Source organism: Lissotriton vulgaris, chromosome 6 (genome assembly GCF_964263255.1).
Source record: "Lissotriton vulgaris chromosome 6, aLisVul1.2, whole genome shotgun sequence".
NCBI classification, from domain to species: domain Eukaryota; kingdom Metazoa; phylum Chordata; class Amphibia; order Caudata; family Salamandridae; genus Lissotriton; species Lissotriton vulgaris.
The window spans coordinates 1,838,650,485-1,838,670,053 of record NC_141694.1 but is presented as its reverse complement, the minus strand read 5'-3'; the positions used below and the strand labels follow the sequence as shown (position 1 = coordinate 1,838,670,053).

The following is a 19,569-nucleotide window of genomic DNA, read 5'->3' as shown; positions in this document are numbered from 1 at the left end:
ATCACATGAATGGATCTTCTATGCTTTTAGTCTACAAAACTAGTACTATCTTTTCTAGCAAGCGAAGGTGAGTGCCCTTTTCTTTTCCCTTTTTTTCCTACAAAATGTAAAGAAGTTATGGGGTTCCAAAAGACATGGAAGATGGGGAGTATACAATGTTTACCACTGTGTTGTGAATCAGATGATTTTGCGGACCTACACAGACATCACTTGATTTATTTCCTTTCATCTAACTGCAGTGGACTTGTTCTAGAAATGCAATATCTTTAGTGATTATATGTTTTAAGGAACCCATTCTAAACCCAATAGCCTACAGTGAAGGGTTTTAGCATAAGGAAATTCTCTCTCGTTACCATTCTATAGATCCATGCAATGTGCTTCTTGTCATTTAATAGCATTTGGCTTTGCCATCTTTAATCAAACTGAAGTACATTGTTAATCAATATCCTAGCTACCAGTATTTCATAGATATTGCAAGCATATGTATAAAGGGTCAGAAAACAGTCAACTCTAAGCTATTTTTACTTTAGTTTATGAAAAGCATGAAAATGTTAACACAGGCAAGATATTTCTCATTTCAGTGTCGCACCAGGTGAAGAACAAGTTGGCATCTTGGCAGAACAAAAATCTAATGAGCTCAAATGATGGCCAAGTCAGGGAGAACCTTTTGGAAGTATTGGGACTCAATGTGATGCAAGTCAAACATTTAGTAGGGTGTTCTAAACATCAAATAAATTAAGAAAAACATACACAGACTGATGTTTTACAAATACAATAAAAAAGCACACATTCTTGGTCAGTGAATTTAAATTTATTTACACAATTATTTAAATGAAAATAAAAAAGTTTCATCTGATCACAAAGCTTCAATTGGAAGCTGTAGATTAGACATACATAATGTTTACAGACAAAAACAGTCTGGTCAAATTGCCCTCAAGAGGCAAGCTCACTTTAAAAACATTGTGGATGCAAATACTGAAAAGCAGAGAGCATCCCTGTAAATCCTCTCCACTACAGATCACCAGCTTATAAATTGCCTCTTCTTAACTCCAATCCAGTGTCAAAAGCAGTTTATAAATGAACTTTTGCTGCCATTTCAGAAGTTAATAATGTGGTCCAACCTGATTGAGCATACTACAGCAGAAGTCAGCAGCAGTGAAAATAATGATCATCAGAAGAGAAACCAGGGCATGTCACAAATCGATATAGGAACTACATATGCATTCAAAAACAAACATTTTTGCAAATTCATGAGGAGTCTGGCAAGTGCAGAGAACCTCTATAACATTTTGAAGATGTAAAAGATTTTTGGCCATTTATAACACAGACAATCGGTCACATTGGGCACATTATTTAAACAGGTTAAGTCCGAACCAACAAAAAGAGAACTGTCTCCCTCTTAACCCCTTGCATGCGGCCGCGATTCTGCGCCTGTGCGGCAAAATCGCAAGTGGGCGGGTTTATGACGGCCCCCAGCCGTCATCAGCACACGAGCGCCTTAGTGCATGACGGCTGGGGGTCGTCATCAGCATGCAAGGGGTTAAAGACCGAATATATTTTTTTATCAATTTTATTATTAAAATATTTAATCTGATCGGCTTAAGCGAAAATCAGTTCTTTAACACTATTGAAATCCAGGTAATTGGACATTTAGCAAACTATGACCCTTCTCATGAAGAGCACATGCAGTTAGGTTTCAGCAAGGAAAGTACTATGATACTATACTAGACTATACTATACTACACAAGGATGTGGGTTTTGGTTTCATTACTGAGTGGATCACATTTTTTATAACGACAAAACTGCATTGCAAGGTAGCTGGAGAGAAAAATTAGACAAAAATGTTAAAGCAACTAGTGAAAACAATCAGACAGCAGGTCAATTGGTAACAAAGTAGGGAATATGAACACCATTCAACATCTCATTCCAATGCATACAAGCATTCTTTTGAATTCCGATCACAAAGAACAAAGGCAGCTCGGGAATGTCTCAGGAGAGTCACAGTACACATTTGAACAATTTGATATCTACTATTTCTATTTGTACATTTATATAGTCATTAAACAAGCGCCAAGTAGCAGATATTTCACCAGCATCAGGAATGAGGAAGTTACTTCAAAGGGGTGCACTAGCTTTCCTGCAGTTTCTTTTGAGTGATGCACCTAAGCTAGAAAGGATGAAACCCTCCTGAAAGCTGTAAACACAGAGTTACTGTGTGATGCTGTCTAAGTGCTGAGACAAAGAATGCATTTAGCTTCAGTTCCTTGGTGGAAAAACACTAAGACAGCATCACTAAATTAGTTTAAGAATCTGCAGGAAGAATGTCAACCTCATTTTTTTACGACCATGTAAATAACATCCGCCAAGCAGAATTTTCTTATAGGCATATTGTTACTCTTTTGGAAGATTACCAAAGAAGTCCTTATCACATGTATATGGAGATACCAAAAATATTGACATGGCTGCAATTTAGTAAAGCAAGTAAAAGTGGATGTTTTGAAGGGACATGGACAACAGAATTAAAAAGGAGGCTTAGAGCGCACTCCACAATCCTAATTTAGGCTTAGGGGTGGGGGGAGTTTGGTGGGGGGGGGGGGGGGGGGGCTGGGAGAAAGGGACAATGACGGACTCACGCATGTAAACATTTTAAAACTTAGCTTCCAAAAAGGACTAGACCAATGACCTCCATAAGTGTCTTCTTAAGAGTCAAAGCAATACATAATGCCTGATAATAGAAAAACAAACTGTACTTAAATGGGAATAGGCAATAGGGCACTGCAGAATTAATTACGAAACTGGGCAGTATCTGAGATCTGCAATTACAAATTTAACATCATATCAATAAAAAAATAAAGGCGCTATAGTGAAAAGCTAACCACAATTCTAAATTAAACCACAACAATAAACAGAGATTTCATATTTCAGTGTTTCAGGAGCCAGGCCTAATAATGAATCTGGCAAAGGATGTAGACACAACTGACATTCACACCTTTTAAGCGTCACAGACGACCAATATAAATAAGATCTGGAAAATTGAATGACAGAAAAACATTTAGCAAGCATCCCAAATCTGTGACCAAACAAGACACTCTGAACATCAAAAATAGGAAACCAGATACCTGGCCCCTAAAACTAAGGTAACAGGTACTAAGATAGCTGACATGGGCATACCATGAGACACGACTGACGAGGAACTGTATACCCAACTGAAAGCACTATCAGGGATATGAAAGAAAATATGACATGCCAGTATTTACCAGAGGTGCAAGAAAATAAATACCTACAGATCTCTGAAACTCCTATGATGGAAAAGTTGTTCTGTTTACCACTGTGGACTGGCATTCAAATAAAAAACCACAGGCCCTGTGATTGGTTTCTTTATGGGCTGCCACCATGACTGTCTACTTGTGTACATTTTCGTCACTTTGAAGCAAAAAGGCCCTGAAGCAAAGTACTTAGTCCAAGGATCCTTCTACCTCAATAGTAAACGGTGAGCATCAGACACATTTACTGCGAATAGTGAGCATATGACACATTCATTGCACTATGATGTTAACGTTTTAGAAAGAACTTGAATAGGTTACAATACTTCAACTTCTGAGATCTTCTGAGAATCTTGGCTCCCAAGATGCCTCAACTTCCATCAGGGGTATATGAAGACTGATTATGCACTAAGCCTTCTGGGGGCCCACTGAGTATATGGATGGAAAACAAATCCCAGCCTGGAACTGAATTACATATTTATTGATTTTAAAAAAGAGGGACTATCTGCAAGAAGAAAATCACAATATGTGAAAGGGTTCATAAAGGCAAACCAGGGTTCATACAGGATAACCATTCTTTTACACATATGCCTATGGCTTTCATCCCAGAGTTCGAAAAGCTGCATCTCCACCTCCTTTGTCCTTGTCTGGTCAACGTAGGCTTCCTTGCAAATATTTGATGAGAGTTTCTTTGCCACTAGAGCAGGACAGTTGCCTTAACGGTCTCAGACCATTCACAAAGAAAAGATCTAGTGCCTGGAAATGATGTTGAAGGCCCAGTCCTTGACTGCTAGTGTTGTGTTTTGAAGATATGTCCAGGAACAATAAGTAATACTGACGAAATGACTTCTTATGCAGTCCCAAGACACTTCTCCGCTAAATATAAATAAATCAACAAAAAAAATCAGATGAACAACTTGCAATCACTGAAAAGTGGTGAATGGTAGAACTGAAATTAGTTAGTTGCATTTTTAAGAGAATGACCATATTTAAAAACAAATACATACTTGCCTGTAATACTGGCTCTTCTTTATGCATGGGCATTCACAACAGTGTGATGCTTGTAAATACTCATCAACATGTAACCGGCAAGATGTCACAGCACTTTGTTCCAGACAAACATTTACAGCTTAACCAAAAGGAGAAGTTACTTACTTTTAATCCTATTTCTGCTCTAGAAGTCATAATTACTGTATAGACCCACATATATGTAGGAAGCTGGAAACATTTAAAAAAATATATAAAACATGTATCACTTTCTCTAAAGAAAAAAAACAATTTGCAAAACAAACAGTGGCAAAGCCAACCGGTCTGGTTCTGGCTCCAGTATTTTGGCTTTGTCAATGGTTGTTTTGCAGGACATGTTTTTTTTAAATAAATCTTTAATGTTGGGGGAGCTGCTGAGCCTGTGGCATTATAACAAAAGAAAAAATTGATTAAAGCAATACTATTTTTTGGTCTAAAAAATGACTAATTGCTATAGTAGTCAATGACACTGAAGGGAACTACTTTGTATCTGGATGCTTAGGAAACAGCAGAATCCAGTCATTCACAGTTGAGGTAGCCAATGGTGGATGTGGCCTGATCTGTTCCCTGATGATGTATGCTGTAGTGAGCGGAAGAAAAGTGTGAATCACCACAACAGACCAATGGAGGTAGGCTTACTGAAATCCCTCATATATCATATATAGTTTTAGTCAAATCAAAAGGTCTTAGCTAACACCATACTTAAAAATAGAGAATAATTTTGGTACCCTTTTGACTGGCAAAAATGATTATCTTATGTTTTTTTTAAACAGCTAAAATGAAAGGGAGGAATATGTCACTATCATTGAATTGAATAAGTGACCCAAAACCTCTTTCACAAAGTTTCTTTTTTTTTTAGTTCAGAAATACTTTATTGAGCATTTTCAAAATCATGAAATGCATGATTCTTTCAGGGATATTTTCACAAGAACAAGGGAACCCAAAAGGTATATCATAGGGACCTTGGGCAGTATCAATTTACAAAAGACAATGGTCCCTATATGTGGACAGGATAGCAAAAAATAATAATCATACACCTAATAAGTAGTATGTTTCTTTGTCCAGCTGGACAAGAATTTTATTTTAAATGATCAAGTTCATAGAGAGAGTTTTAAGACCAAGATAACAAGTGGGCACAGCCGTGACCCACAACATTTAAGACAAAACAACAAAGAAATGGCCAAAAAGGCAAAGCGAAAACCTGTCTGTATACTATTGTTCAGTGCTCAGACTCAATCTCTTAAACATAACCATACCATTGCGTCAAACAATATAGCATTCATCATATTGCTTATGGGGTTTTTTGTCGACGACGTTTCGATGCCTTTTTAAATTATGACATCATCATCAGGACAAGAATTATCAGCATTATTGTTTTGTTCAATAATTATTAACACAATGCCTATTATCGCATTAATGTCGGTTTACTCGCTGGTTGTCTCGTTCTGGGTTGAGGAGAAACCGCGGGGAACTTCCATCGGACTCCCGTATTAGCCACAGTGCTCCTGCCAATACAAATTGAGCCATCGCGCTCCACTCCTGGCGTTTCCATACAACCTTGATGGAAGCCCCGGAATTGTTTTGAAAGAATGCCATTAGCCCCGCGGTTTCTCCTCAATAACCCAGAACGATGTCATAATAATGTAAAAAGGCATCGAAACGTCGTCGACAAAAAACCCCATATGCAATATGATGAATGCTATATTGTTTGACGCAATGGTATGGTTATGTTTAAGAGATTGAGTCTGTAGCACTGAACAATAGTATACAGACAGATTTTCGCTTTGCCTTTTTGGCCATTTCTTTGTTGTTTTGTCTTAAATTTTGTGGGTCACGGCTGTACGCACTTGTTATCTTCGTCTTAAAACTCTCTCTATGAACTTGATCATTTAAATATAAAATTCTTGTCCGGCTGGACAAAGAAACATACTACTTATTAGGTGTATGATTATTTTTTGCTATCCTGTCCACATATAGGGACCATTGATTCTTTCAGGGAGCCATGGTCTGGTGTGGAAAGTCCTGGTAGGATACTTGTGATAGGTTGATCTAATACAAAGAACAAAACCCTGGTATCACATAGCAGATAAGAGGAGGCTCACGTATGGTAATTCTGACGGTTTAAAGGAAAATAGAGACAAGAAGAAAAGAAAAAGAAGTGCTTTAGGTAAAGATTTAAGTAACCTATATGGAAGAGAAGATTATGGTGAGCATGTAGGGTATGCAGATAGCAGTGTGTATTCTCTGGAGGTCAGGGATCAAGCACCAGGCTATAGGAGACAGTGATGCACAGTGTTTCTGCATCCGGTGTTTGTGTGTTCAGGGTAGATACACCCTTGTCAGGGTACATATCAAGGGCATTGGTGGACGGGTCCCCTATTAATCAATCAGTCCATTTATAGGGCGCACTACTCACCCGCGAGGGTCTCAAGGCGCTGAAGGGAGAGGGGGGCGGGGGGGTGCGCTACTGCTCAAATAGCCAGGTCTTGAGGTGTTTCCTGAAGGTGAGAGGGTCCTGGGTTAGTCGTAGGTGTGCGGGGAGGGAGTTCCATGTCTTGGCGGCCAGGTAGGAGAACGATCTTCCTTCGGTGGTGGCTCGGCGGATCCGTGGGACGGTTGTGAGGGCGAGGCTGGCGGAGCGGAGCTGGCGGGTAGGAGAGTAGAACGAGAGGCGGTTGCTGAGGTATTCGGGGCCCATGTCGTGGAGCGCTTTGTGTGTGTGGGTGAGGAGCCTGAACGTGATCCTCTTGCTGACGGGGAGCCAGTGCAGGTTTCTCAGGTGGGCCGATATGTGGCGAGGGATGTAGAGGACGAGTCGTGCAGAGGCGTTCTGTATGCGCTGAAGTCGTTTCTGAAGTTTGGCTGTGGTTCCTGCGTAGAGGGCGTTCCCGTAGTCCAGTCGGCTGGTGATAAGGACCTGCGTGCCCGTCTTTCTGGTTTCTGTGGGGATCCATCGGAAGATCTTTCGGAGCATGCGCAGGGTGTTGAAGCAGGAGGATGAGATGGCGTGGTCTAGTTTGGTCATCATGAGCGAGGAGTCCAGGATGAATCCCAGGATGCGTGCGTGGTCCATGGGTGACGGTGCGGTGCCCAGCGCTGTGGGCCACCAGGAGTCGTCCCAGGCGGATGGGGATTGTCCGAGGATGAGGACCTCAGTTTTGTCTGAGTTCAGTTTCAGCCGACTGAGCTTCATCCATTCCGCTACTTCTTTCATTCCTTCCTGGAGGTTGGTTTTGGCGGTGGTTGGGTCTTTGGTGAGGGAGAGTATCAGCTGGGTGTCGTCGGTGTAGGAAATGATGTTGAGGTTGTGTTTGCGTGCAATGGCGGCGAGGGGGCTCATGTAGACGTTGAAGAGGGTTGGGCTGAGCGAGGAGCCTTGGGGTACGCCGCAGATGATCTTGGTGGCCGTGGAGCTGAACGGAGGGAGGCGACTCTCTGGGTTCTGTTGGAGAGGAACAAGGTGATCCAGTCCAGCGCTTTTCCTTGGATCCCAGTGTTGTAGAGGCGGTTTATTAGGGTGCGGTGGCAGACGGTATCAAAGGCGGCTGAGAGGTCAAGGAGGATGAGTGCGGTTGTCTCCCCGTTGTCCATCAGGATCCTGATGTCTTCGGTGGCTGCAATGAGGGATGTCTCGGTGCTGTGGTTGGCTTTAAATCCAGATTGGGATGGGTCGAGCGAGTTGTTTGCCTCGAGGAATGCAGTCAGCTGTTTATTGACGGTCTTCTCAATGACTTTGGCCGGGAAGGGAAGAAGAGAGATGGGGCGGAAGTTCTTGAAGTCTTTAGGGTCAGCTGTGGGTTTTTTCAGAAGGCCGTTCATCTCAACGTGCTTCCAGCTCTCTGGGAAGGTGGCTGATGCGAAGGAGTTGTTTATGACGTTCCGGAGGTGGGGTGCAATGATGGCGTCTGCTTTGTTGTAGATGTGGTGGGGGCATGGGTCAGAGGGAGAGCCTGAGTGGATGGTGGTAGCGGAATAGTTGTAAAGGCAATTCCAGATAGATGTGTTTCCATTAACCATGGAGAGTTTTGTAAGGCAGCCTTGTCTGCGCCTCCTAGACAGGAGACCCGGTTTACCCAGGAGCGGAAAGAAGTGGTCGCTGTATTTTTCCAATTAGTCAGAACTCACTTACAGGCAACGGTAAGGAGGGTGTCAATTAGAAGACTATCATTACGAGATCTGATGCTTGGATCCAGGAAGCCATTAATTAGAAATGAGAAGTTTCGTTATAGGTGGACCCCGCAGATGGAGTTCCAGAATGTAGGAACTGCAGGGCAGTCAACAAGGAGGTGAGGGAGCTCTCCAGAAGGGTCATTACAATTCCAGCACGCTGGTGTGTCTCTACGGGACAGCTTGTGAAGACGGGCCCGGGTTCAGAAACTCTTGTGTAAGAGCCAGAATTTCGTTTTGGAAAGGGAGGGAGAGATTTTGGATGAGACCACTGATTTCCATACTTTGTGCAAAGCTTCTGTCGTAGCGGGTTCTTGGTAGTCCCATATAGCTTGAATTCTTGAGGACAGGATTGAGGACATCGGTTTTAGAAGCTGGTAGAACTTGGAGGCTTGGTGACCGGATTTATTAAAGATTAGGATGGTCTTGGTAAGGGAGGAACCATTAGATGGGATTTTTAGTTTAGATAGACCAACTTTAAGCTTCGGAAAATCTTAGAGATCTAGGTTCTGTAAGTTAGAATGGCTTTGTAGTTCCCGAAAGGATAGCAGAGATTTTGGAGTCCAACTCTTCCAGGAAGTGAATGTCCCTAGTGGCCAAGTGGGGCCAGCAAACTGGAGAGCCGTGAATGTTAATTTTTTGGTTTTTCCATAAGAAAGTCATATTTGAATTAGAAATCTGGGTTTCCAGTAGTCTAGTCGATTTTCAAAAGAGCCTTTTTGATATTATTAAAAATGTATTTACCCAAGGGTGGGGGTCCGGAGTTACTAGTTAGGAGGGATATCTGATGCAATTAGCCAAGAAGTTCTTTTTCTATTAATAGCCATGTGGGAGTATATAGTCCGGGGATTGAGTGAACTAAAGGGCGCCCTGTCTGGCAAGGAAGGTGGTTTGATAATTTTAAACTCCTCCTAGATGAACAGGAAGGTGCAGTTTTTTTAGCGAGATTCTGGGCCTTTTATTTTGCCAAATGAATTTGTTTAGTAATCTATCGGTCTTCTGTAACAACTCATCCAATAGCGTTAGTGGTAGCATGTTTGTAAGATAGTGGATTATGAGGGTCATCATCATTTTGATGGTCTCATTACGGCCCCACCACGTGAGAAATTTAGGCTTCTACTTTACGTAGTGTTTGGGTTTCATTATGGTGCAGGGATTCTAAAATATCTGAGTTAAACTCCATTCGAAAGTATTTAACAAACTTCTGTTGCCAGGCTAGACCTGTGTTAACAAAAAGGGCGCTGGAGCAGAGATTATTTAGCACAAAAATTCCAGATTTCATTACAAGACCGGAGGCTGACATTATGCATTATACTTTAATAGCAACTCACAGCAGCCGTACTACATCACAAAGGATAAAGCTCTAGAATTTACAAAACAGTGAACAAAGGAAGTATCCAGGAGATGATCTGCCTCTTTTAAAAGCGGCTCGCTAGCAGATAAGACACTACTTCTTACTTCTCCATATTTTCTCTTTTGTTATGGGTTTTAAGCTTTAATTTTGTATATTTATGCTGTTGTAAATGGCTTAGCCTTTTCTTGTGTTTTAGCCCTTACATATGGCTAGCCCTTACCTTTATTATTTATTCCCTTGCCCTCTTTTCCGTGGGTGGTGCTGGCTTCCCCATCCCACCCCCTCTCCTTCCCGACTTCCAATTTATGGTTGTCTCCCCACTTTTCTAAAATATGAGCGCTTGTTTTACCTCCGTCACGCGCGAGCGCGCACACACTTTTAAAACGATAGCTTTCTTCATTTTTGACCCGAGACTTCCATTGACATGTCCGCTCCCCTTTCGATTGCCTCGCATTTTGGGAGAGAACGCCTTTGCTTAAAGGAACGGCCATTAGCAACACCCGCGTTGCATGCCTTGTTCCCCTAGCGTCTTTCCTCTGTTTCTCCGGCGGCAGCTGAGCTTGAGCTCGAACAATTTTCGCAATTTGACAGTTGCTTTGCTTCAGCCGCTGCCGGAGATACTTTGCCTTCTTTCTTCGAGGCTCCTCTTTATAGCTCTGTCATCTCGCTTGCCATTCCCCCTTTACATATAGAAAAAAAAAAGAAGTTTATAAGGTCAGAAATTAAAAAAAATATTTAAAAAGAAAAAGAGGAGTTTCTAATATTTGAAATTTATTATTAATATTAATTCACTATTCTTTAAATCACATAAAACCCTCTACTCAGGGAGCTTTTTAGATTCCCCATGTCCAACATGGAATCTGATGATGCTACTGCAAGCTCACATGCGCCTGTTAACAATTCACTTAACACCTTCGACGCTCATGACGAGCTCAGCTCGTCATGAGGTACACCTCTCGTACACTCATGCCGAGCTGAGCTCGTCATGAACAATGGGAATCAATAATGTTCAGCACAGGAGGGGAATACCATCAGCATTGATGGTGTTAATAAGTTCCTTCAACAGGAGATTAAATCCTGTATGATGTCTTCCTTGAAGGAAGTTATGTCCTCTAAGAGACTGTGTGAGTCACAAGATCTTCCCCCTAAACACGGTAAGAGGTCTAAAAAGACTAAACAGTGTGAAAGCACTACAGGCCCTAGCGCATCTTACACAACGGGAGGTCTTAGCACCTCACTTTGGATGGGAGGCCACCGCGCCTCACTTGAACTTGATGTCCCTCGCGACACTGCTTTGAACGGTGCCCATGGCGGCACAAATTTGGACGGTGTCCCTCGCGGCACATTTTATACATTGAATTTGACTTTTCTCCTGAGGGATCTCCTTCTCAAAGGTGATTGGCTAGTCAAGTTGGACTTGAAGGATGCCTACTTCACCATCCCTATGTACAAAGACCACCAAGCTTTCCTTCAATTTGCTTGGAAGGAACGTCTATTTCAATTTCAAGCACTACCCTCTCGTCTGCCCCTTGGTGCTTCACCAAGATTATGAAGAGTATCGTTACAATTCTGAGAGAAAGGGGTATCCGTCTCATCATCTACCTGGACGATATTCATATCATGTCCCAATCCCATTCAGACCTCCTGAGAGATCTCAATACTTCCATGAATCTTATAGAGAGTCTAGGTTTCATCATAAACAGAGAAAAGTCCATTCTCTCTCCGTGCAAGACCATAGAGTTCCTTGGGTTCACACTAGACACCTTGAAATGTCTTCTTCCTGCCAAGAAGATTTCCAAGATCCGAAAGGAGATCAGGTACGTCTTAAAACAAGAATCTTTAACCCTCCGCGAACTAGCCAGACTTCTTGGCCTTCTTTCTTCTTCTATCCAGGCCATCTTTCCCGGTCCTTACTGCGCACTTCAGAGAATGAAGAGGAAAGCACTCAATTCAGGTCTCTGGTACGGAGATCTTGTCTCTCTGGACCCATATGCCAGAGCGGAGCTCTTTTGGTGGCTGGAGAACTTAGATGCCTGGAACGGCAAAGCTATCTTTTGTTCATCCCCGGACTTTATCCTAGAATCAGATGCCAGCCTTCATGGCTGGGGTGCACGTTTGCAAGACCAGAACACCAACGGGTGTGGACCCTGATGGAATGTTCTCAGCACATACATTTTCTGGAATTGACAGCTGGTTTATACGCTCTTATGAGCTTGAAACATTCCCTTCAAGGGAGGTCAGTTGTTCTGAAAATGGACAACATTTGTGGAGAAGTGTGGCTCACTGGTTAGAGGAGGCAGACCCTGAAGCAGAGGTCAGACCGGGACCAGGGTTCAATTCCCGACACAGCAGGGTCATGAGCTCAAAATGTCCACGGACTTGATAATTCTCGCTTCGGTGCCTACTCAAATCAGGGGCTCACACTCAGCAACTCTGGGCAATAGCTTGCTCAATCTCTACCAGTAGGGGCTATCTCACAGGGAAAAACCAGGACGGGTTCCCAAAGCAAGCGCCTTGAGACCCTTTGGGGTTATTAGTGCGCTATATAAGAAGCCAACATTACATTACATTTCTGCTGTGGCTTACATCAATCGCCTTGGAGGAACGAGATCGGCAGACCTCTCCAATCTTGCCAAGAAACTTTGGATGTTCTGTCTGGAACACAAAATCTCCACTACCTCGACTTCCAATATATGGTTGTCTCCCCTTTTCATCCCATTCCTACCTTCACCCATACCCCTTAGCATCTAACTCACTATCTTTTCATTTCTTCCGATCGCCTTTCTTCTTGGCACAAGTGATTTTAGCTCACACATTTCTTAAAGTCCAATCGCTTCCCCTTCGTGGCATGGGTGATTAGAACGGCCCGTATGTGGAAAACGCGAGGATCGTCCTCTAATGCCTCCTTTCGTTTCGCACAGATGCTGCCCCGCAGGATTAGAGGAATGATCGTTGGCAACTCTCGCGTTGCGTGCCTCACTCCCTAAGCGCCCTCTTCTAACTCCGGCAGCGGATGAGCTCGAGCGATTTGTCTTTGTTAAGTTTATAGTTCGAGACTTGGGCATATTTTTCTATGGTTTGAGGTAGGGCCGTAATTGAATGAATGTCTTTCTCTGAAATAATTGAGATAACATCTGCGTAAGCTGCAATTTTTACTGAAAAGTTATTATAGGAGACACCAAGGATATGTGGGTTAGTTCTGATCTTGAGGAGTAAGTGTTCTAGAGTTAAGACGAATAGTGAAGGTAAGAGAGCACAACCCTGTCTTGTACCCCTTTCTAGGTTAAAACGATGGAGAAAGTAGTCCTCAGGATCTCACTTTAGTGGACGGACCCCAATAAAGAGACATAACCATTTTGGTGAAGGATTCTCCCAAGTGAAATTTCTGAAGGGATTCACGCAGAAAAGTCCAGGAGACCCTGCCAAATGCTTATTCAGCATCTAGAGTAACCGCCACCATTTCGGTGAAGGCAGTCTTAGCTTTTTCAATGACGTGGCAGAGGAGATGGGTGTTATCATTGGATAGTCTATTTTTCATGAAGCCCACTTGCGACCGCCCAATCAGGCGAGGGAGAAGAGGTTCCAGTCTCTTGCATGGTATTTGGCGTAGATTTTTGCATCTAGGTTAATTAAAGTAATTGGCCTATAGTTTTTGACCTGCGTCATATCTTTCCCTTCTCAGAATGTGTTTTTCTTGATTGGAAATGGTCAGAGAGGTATGTCCTTGAGGTCATCTGCACAGGCGGCTGCCAAGATCTTCGAGTCGTCTGTGTATAGGAATGGGCAGGAATCTTTGAGAATCTCAAAAAATGTCTGTGGTTTAGTTTGGGTTACATTAGCTTAGTCAGTGAGGGCGTCAATTCCTTTGTGGTTCTGTTTGTGTTTTAGGTAAGAGCGACCACTGAGCCTTGCCTTAGGCCTGGTCGCCCCCACGCTCCTCCTGCTACCGCGAGTTACCAGATTCGCTGCAGGCGACCCAGCCGACGCTGAGCCGCCCGCACGCGAATTTCCCGCCGCTGCCTCCCTGCGCCCCCCCCCCCCCCCACCGGCCGATTGGACCCCCCCGCTCCGGCCACCCACGCTCGCGCAGCGGGCGCGCCGATTGTGCACTGAAGGCGCGCCAAAGGCAAGCCCGTCTGCGCCTGGACTGCGCCCGAACCCCTGGCCCCCGCAGAGGCCATCCTACCCGCCGGAAGTACGACGCCGCCACACAACGCACTCAACCCCGGACGGATCCCCGGATGCTACCGAGCCACCCCGTGACGCACCCACGGACCCTTCTGCTGCCGATCCTGCAACTTTTCCTGCATCCGGACCTACACCGCACCCGCCAAGCCGAGCACCAGCAGCAACCACCTGAAGTGCATCCTGCTCCACACCCGCTCCGTCCACAGACACGTCGTGGAACTCTGGAACCTGCTCGACACCACATCGCCAGACGTCGCCTTCCTCACGGAAACATGGATGAACGCCTCCTCAGCGCCCGCCATCGCCATCGCGGACGGATACAAGATCACCCGGAGGGACCGCGTCAACCAGACAGGAGGCATCGCCATCGTCCACAAGAACACCATCCGCATCACAACCAACTCCGACGACACCTTCACAGCCGCCGAACATCTCCACTTCCAGATACACACCGACCCCAAGACCACAATCAGAGGCACCCTCATCTACAGACCCCCAGGACCTCGCACACAATTCAGCGAAGACATAGCAGACTTCATCAGCCCGCACGCCCTCTCATCCGCTGACTACATCCTCCTAGGGGACCTCAACTTCCACCTAGAGAACAACAAGGACAGCAACACCACCACCCTGCTGGACAACCTCGCCAACCTCGGACTCAAGCAACTGGTGAACACCCCCACCCACTACGCCGGACACACGCTTGACCCAGTCTTCTCCTCCAGCATGGACGTCTCCTTCAGCCACTCCACCGGACTCCACTGGACAGACCACAGCTGCGTCCACTTCAGCTTCAGAAGGACCACGACCCACCACCACCCGCAACAGGTTCCCCGCAGGAGCTGGAACAAGATCACCTCCGACCAGCTCTCCACATCCCTGAACCTGAATCCTTCCGCCAGCTCAACGAACCCCAACCAGGCAGCCAACAACCTCACACAGTGGATCACCAACTGCGCCGACTACCTCGCACCCCTGAAAAACCATCCCAGCAGACACGGCAGCAAGAAGGCTTCCTGGTTCAACGACGATCTCATGAACTCCAAGAAGAACTGCCGCACCCTCGAGAAAGCCTGGCTCAAAGACCCGACTACAGACAACATGACTGCCCTCAAGCACGCCACCCGCAAACATCACCAGCTGATCCACGCCACCAAGAAGACAGCATTCAAGGAACGACTAGACAACAACGCACACAACAGCAAAGAACTCTTCAGCATCGTCAAAGAGCTCTCAAACCCCAGCGCCGGAACCAACGACATCACCCCCTCGCAAGAACTCTGCGAATCACTCGCCTCGTTCTTCCACAGCAAGATCGCCGACATACACAACAGCTTCGGCACACAGCCCACGCACCCAACCACGGAACTGACGCCCCCCACCACCAGCCTCCGCGCCTGGACCCCGGTCAGCACCGAAGACACCATCCACACAATGAACACCATCCACGCCGGATCACCTACCGACCCATGCCCCCACCACGTCTTCAACAAGGCCGCCTCCGTCATCGCACCCCAACTCCGAGACGTCATCAACTGCTCCTTCAACACCACCACCTTCCCGGAGAGCTGGAAGCATGCCGAAGTCAGCGCCCACCTGAAGAAACCATCAGCAGACATCACCGACCTCAAGAACTACCGCACCGGTAAGCGCTCCTTAAAAAAATGTGGGAAAGTAATTTACATAAAAACCACTGGAGACACTTACACCAAATATAGAATAGGCCCTACTATATAGCAGTCCCTACCATTTACCCAAATTTGGTGGAATTCCATTGAGCCATTTGGGCTGTAGCCCTGTCTAAATATCCTGAGGTAAACTACATTACAAAAACACATATGAAACTGTTTGAATTTTCAACCAATTAAAATGTTACTTACATTTTGTACTTTTTTGTGCTGACATTTGATTGGTTAAGTACATGAATATATATGAAAAATGAGAGGGAAACACAGCCATTTTGACTAGTACTACCTGAGGTACATTTGAAAAGGATTTTCACTGAAAACTTCAACTACTTTCAGAAAGGTAAGTTGTTAATTTGGAACGGGAACTATGTTGTGCACTTTAAGTTAATTTGGGAAAACGTTTTCTGATAGTTATATACTATCCCTCTGTAATAGTTATAGATTGAGATAGGCTTCTCGGTTATAGTTATGGATTGAGTTAGGCTTCTCTGGTATAATTATGAATTTACTTAGGCTTCATCACATGCACTTTTTAATAATCCTACTTCCTGCCTGAAACCAAAAACTGCCCAAAAATTACTTCACTGTTAAAAACTCAAAAGTAACTGTCTGAACTTAAACCCAACAGTGCCCTAACTCTACTGATATATTTATTTTTTATGCAATTTACAGCAAAAAAATGGAAGGAGAAAAACAATCAACTGTTATTTCTTTTGAAGTAAAGGTGGAAAATCCTGAAGAACAAAAAGATGAATTTAATTTCATGGAGGACTCTTTTGACCAACAGTTACTAGAATCTTTGGAACAAATAGAATCATGTACTAATGATTATGAGGAAATTCCGGACGATATTATGTTAGAAGTATTATTACATTTTGAAAAAGAATCAGAAGAATAAATTTATATTTAATAATTAAAAATTGTTTGAGACATTATTCATTTTAATATGTATTTCATGAAGTAGTACCAAAATGTTTATATTATAAAGTGAGACTTATAGTATACTATGCAACTTTTTTGTGTTACATAGTAAGTTTACTCATAGTTACTACCTTTCTCCCACTATATTATCTCCAATGTGTATTTTACATCTCTTTTTCATCATAAGGGAACAGGATAGATTACCCATGATCCCCTAGGACTTCTCAGGGATTGCTTAAAATATCTGTTTCTGCTTTCCTGACACACTATGGTATGAATTCCATATACCACAATAACTTCTATAACAACATGCAAGATATCTACAGTGGAGACGGTGTACATTAAATTTAAGACTCTGCATTGGTACCTACATGTAGGTACTTAAATAAAAGAAAATAAAAACAACAAAAAGAACATTTTTTTTTTAAACAGCTACTTTTTTTTAAAACTGTCATTCTTTTTCCCCATGGTACGCTCCCCGGTGCTCTCACCGGTGCTCTCACCGGGCGCTCCCCCCGTGAAAATCGAAATTTTTTGTATTTTTTTTTTGCCCCGCGGGGCCCTTTTATGGCCCCCACATCAAACCTAGGGGGTCAGGGGAGGTCTACTCTGCCCCCTTGTGGTCATTTACCCCTTTGTTTTTGCCACCTCTTGTGTCTCGATCCTACCGAGACACAAGATGGCAGCCGCTCCGGACTGTTTCGAATGTTTACAGACACCCGTGAGCCAATCAGCTTTCCGTGCGCAAGTCGCGTAGCGCGCCCGGTGCGCGTACCGTGGCGCTTACCGGAGCGCGCCTATAGATATATATATTTTTTTTAACCTAAATTACTCAAAATCCACTGGAGCACATATCTTGATACATAGCAAAGGCACATCGGGCTACCAGTCCCTACAATTTTGCCAAGTTTAGTGGAAATCCATTCAGCCGTTCGGGCTAAAAGTGAGTTCGACCGCCCTATGGAAATTAACATGGGGAAAACACGTTTTGGTACCCCCCTTTTATCTCGGCCCCCGCTTGACGAATCCCCCCCACATTTTCAGGGAAGGAGCGGAGCGGGCCACGAACTTTGAGAAATTCGCGAAAATTCGTCCACCGGCGCCAAAGTTATTCCCAATAGAATGTTGCGGATTTCCTATGGAAAGTAGATCCTAACTATAACTACCTACTGGCGACCACCAGTAGTGTATGTGTGTGTGTATGTATATATATATATATATATATATATATATATATATATATATATATATATATATATATATATATATATCCTGGCTCGGACTCCATTGTTATCAAACAAAGTTCAGCACTCCAGGGGTATAGGTAAGAGTTTCTTTATTTCGCCATTAGCTGTTAGACGCGTTTCGGACGTGTGTCCTTCATCAGTGTTTACTCAGAAAGTCGCAAGGCGGCCACTTTAAATACGTCCTTGTGGCATGCCAATCACCATTAGATGATGGTGTCGAAATCGCAGATGCGCATATATGAATGTGGGAGTAAGGTCACACTAGCTAGAGCGGCAGATATGCCGATACACGGCAAGATTAGCTGCAGTAACAACAAACTGCATTTAAAATCGCATTAATTTGCGTATTTAAAGAAGGCCGCCACATTCATATATGCGCATCTGCGATTTCGACACCGTCATCTAATGGTGATCGGCATGCCACAATGACGTATTTAAAGTGGCCGCCTTGCGACTTTCTGAGTAAACACTGACGAAGGACACACGTCCGAAACGAGTCTAACAGCTAATGGCGAAATAAAGAAACTCTTGCCTATACCCCTGGAGTGCTGAACTTTGTTTGATAACAATGGAGTCCGAGCCAGGATTTGTAAACGCGTGTACCATCGCGTTTGAAGCACCCGCTCATGAGTGACCCGAGATCTATGGTGCGATAGGAGCGCGAATATATATATATATATATATATATATATATATATATATATTCACTGAAAAAACCATAGGTTATAGACCATATATAGTTAGGAATTCGCATTTACAAAACCTTATTTTACTCACACAAAACCATTGAAATTCCATATATAGTTAGTTGCACTAACTATATATCGCGCACCCGCAATCCACTGCTGATGATGTCACATATTACATCATTCATGACATGGTCAGTGACATCACTGATGACATCTCAAATGACATCACTGATGACATCTCAAATGACATCACTGATGACATCACTGATGACATCTCATTTGACATTACTGATCACATCACTGATGATATCATTCATGTGATAATACGATGAACCTCTTCAGACTCTAATATAACCTTAGATACAATCAGTGTAAACAGACACTCACAGACTGTCACTCATCCATGGAGTTACTCACACACCTAGTCAGTCATGCAAAGAATCAATCACACCTCCATTTCCTCAACTATACAGTTATACAAACTTTACTTATTCAAACATATACTAACACATATTTACTCTCTTATACAATCCCTGATACAAGTTCACAATGATCCATACAGCCACTCACACATTCACTGGCTCTTATGCACAGTTATTTATATATGTCAACTCTCACATGTACTGTGTTTTACATATGTACTTACTTTGACATGTAGCACTGAGATATCCATTCACTCACCAATACACTCATGCACACAGTCAACCGCCCATACAGCTGTTTCCACATGCACTTTTGAAACCATACATCTAGTGAATCAACTGCTCACACATCTATGCACAGAGTCATACACCTCCCAGCCACCCACACACACACTCAGTCTCCCATACAAATACTTGGGCAACCAATCAATAACCCATATAGTTACTCATATAGCTACTTATCAAAACATGCAACAGTTTACAGAACAACAGACATAATGATGCACAAATTAAGACAGTTTAGTCACTAACCCATGCACTCAGTGAGTCACATTTAATCACTCACTCATACAGTCAGTCATGCACCTACTAAATCCTTCATCCA

General features: G+C 43.6%; 1 protein-coding gene across 1 annotated transcript in view; it reads right to left on the bottom strand.

Annotated features, from left to right (window-relative positions):
* Window positions 1-795: 795 nt before the first annotated feature.
* Window positions 796-19,569, bottom strand: part of TMEM214 (transmembrane protein 214) — a 357,109-nt gene continuing 338,335 nt past the window's right edge. The window contains exon 17 of the mRNA XM_086928122.1: window positions 796-4,139. Within this exon, the coding sequence (XP_086784248.1) occupies window positions 4,013-4,139 (127 nt within the window). The 3' untranslated portion in view covers window positions 796-4,012. The remainder of the gene's footprint in view (window positions 4,140-19,569) is intronic.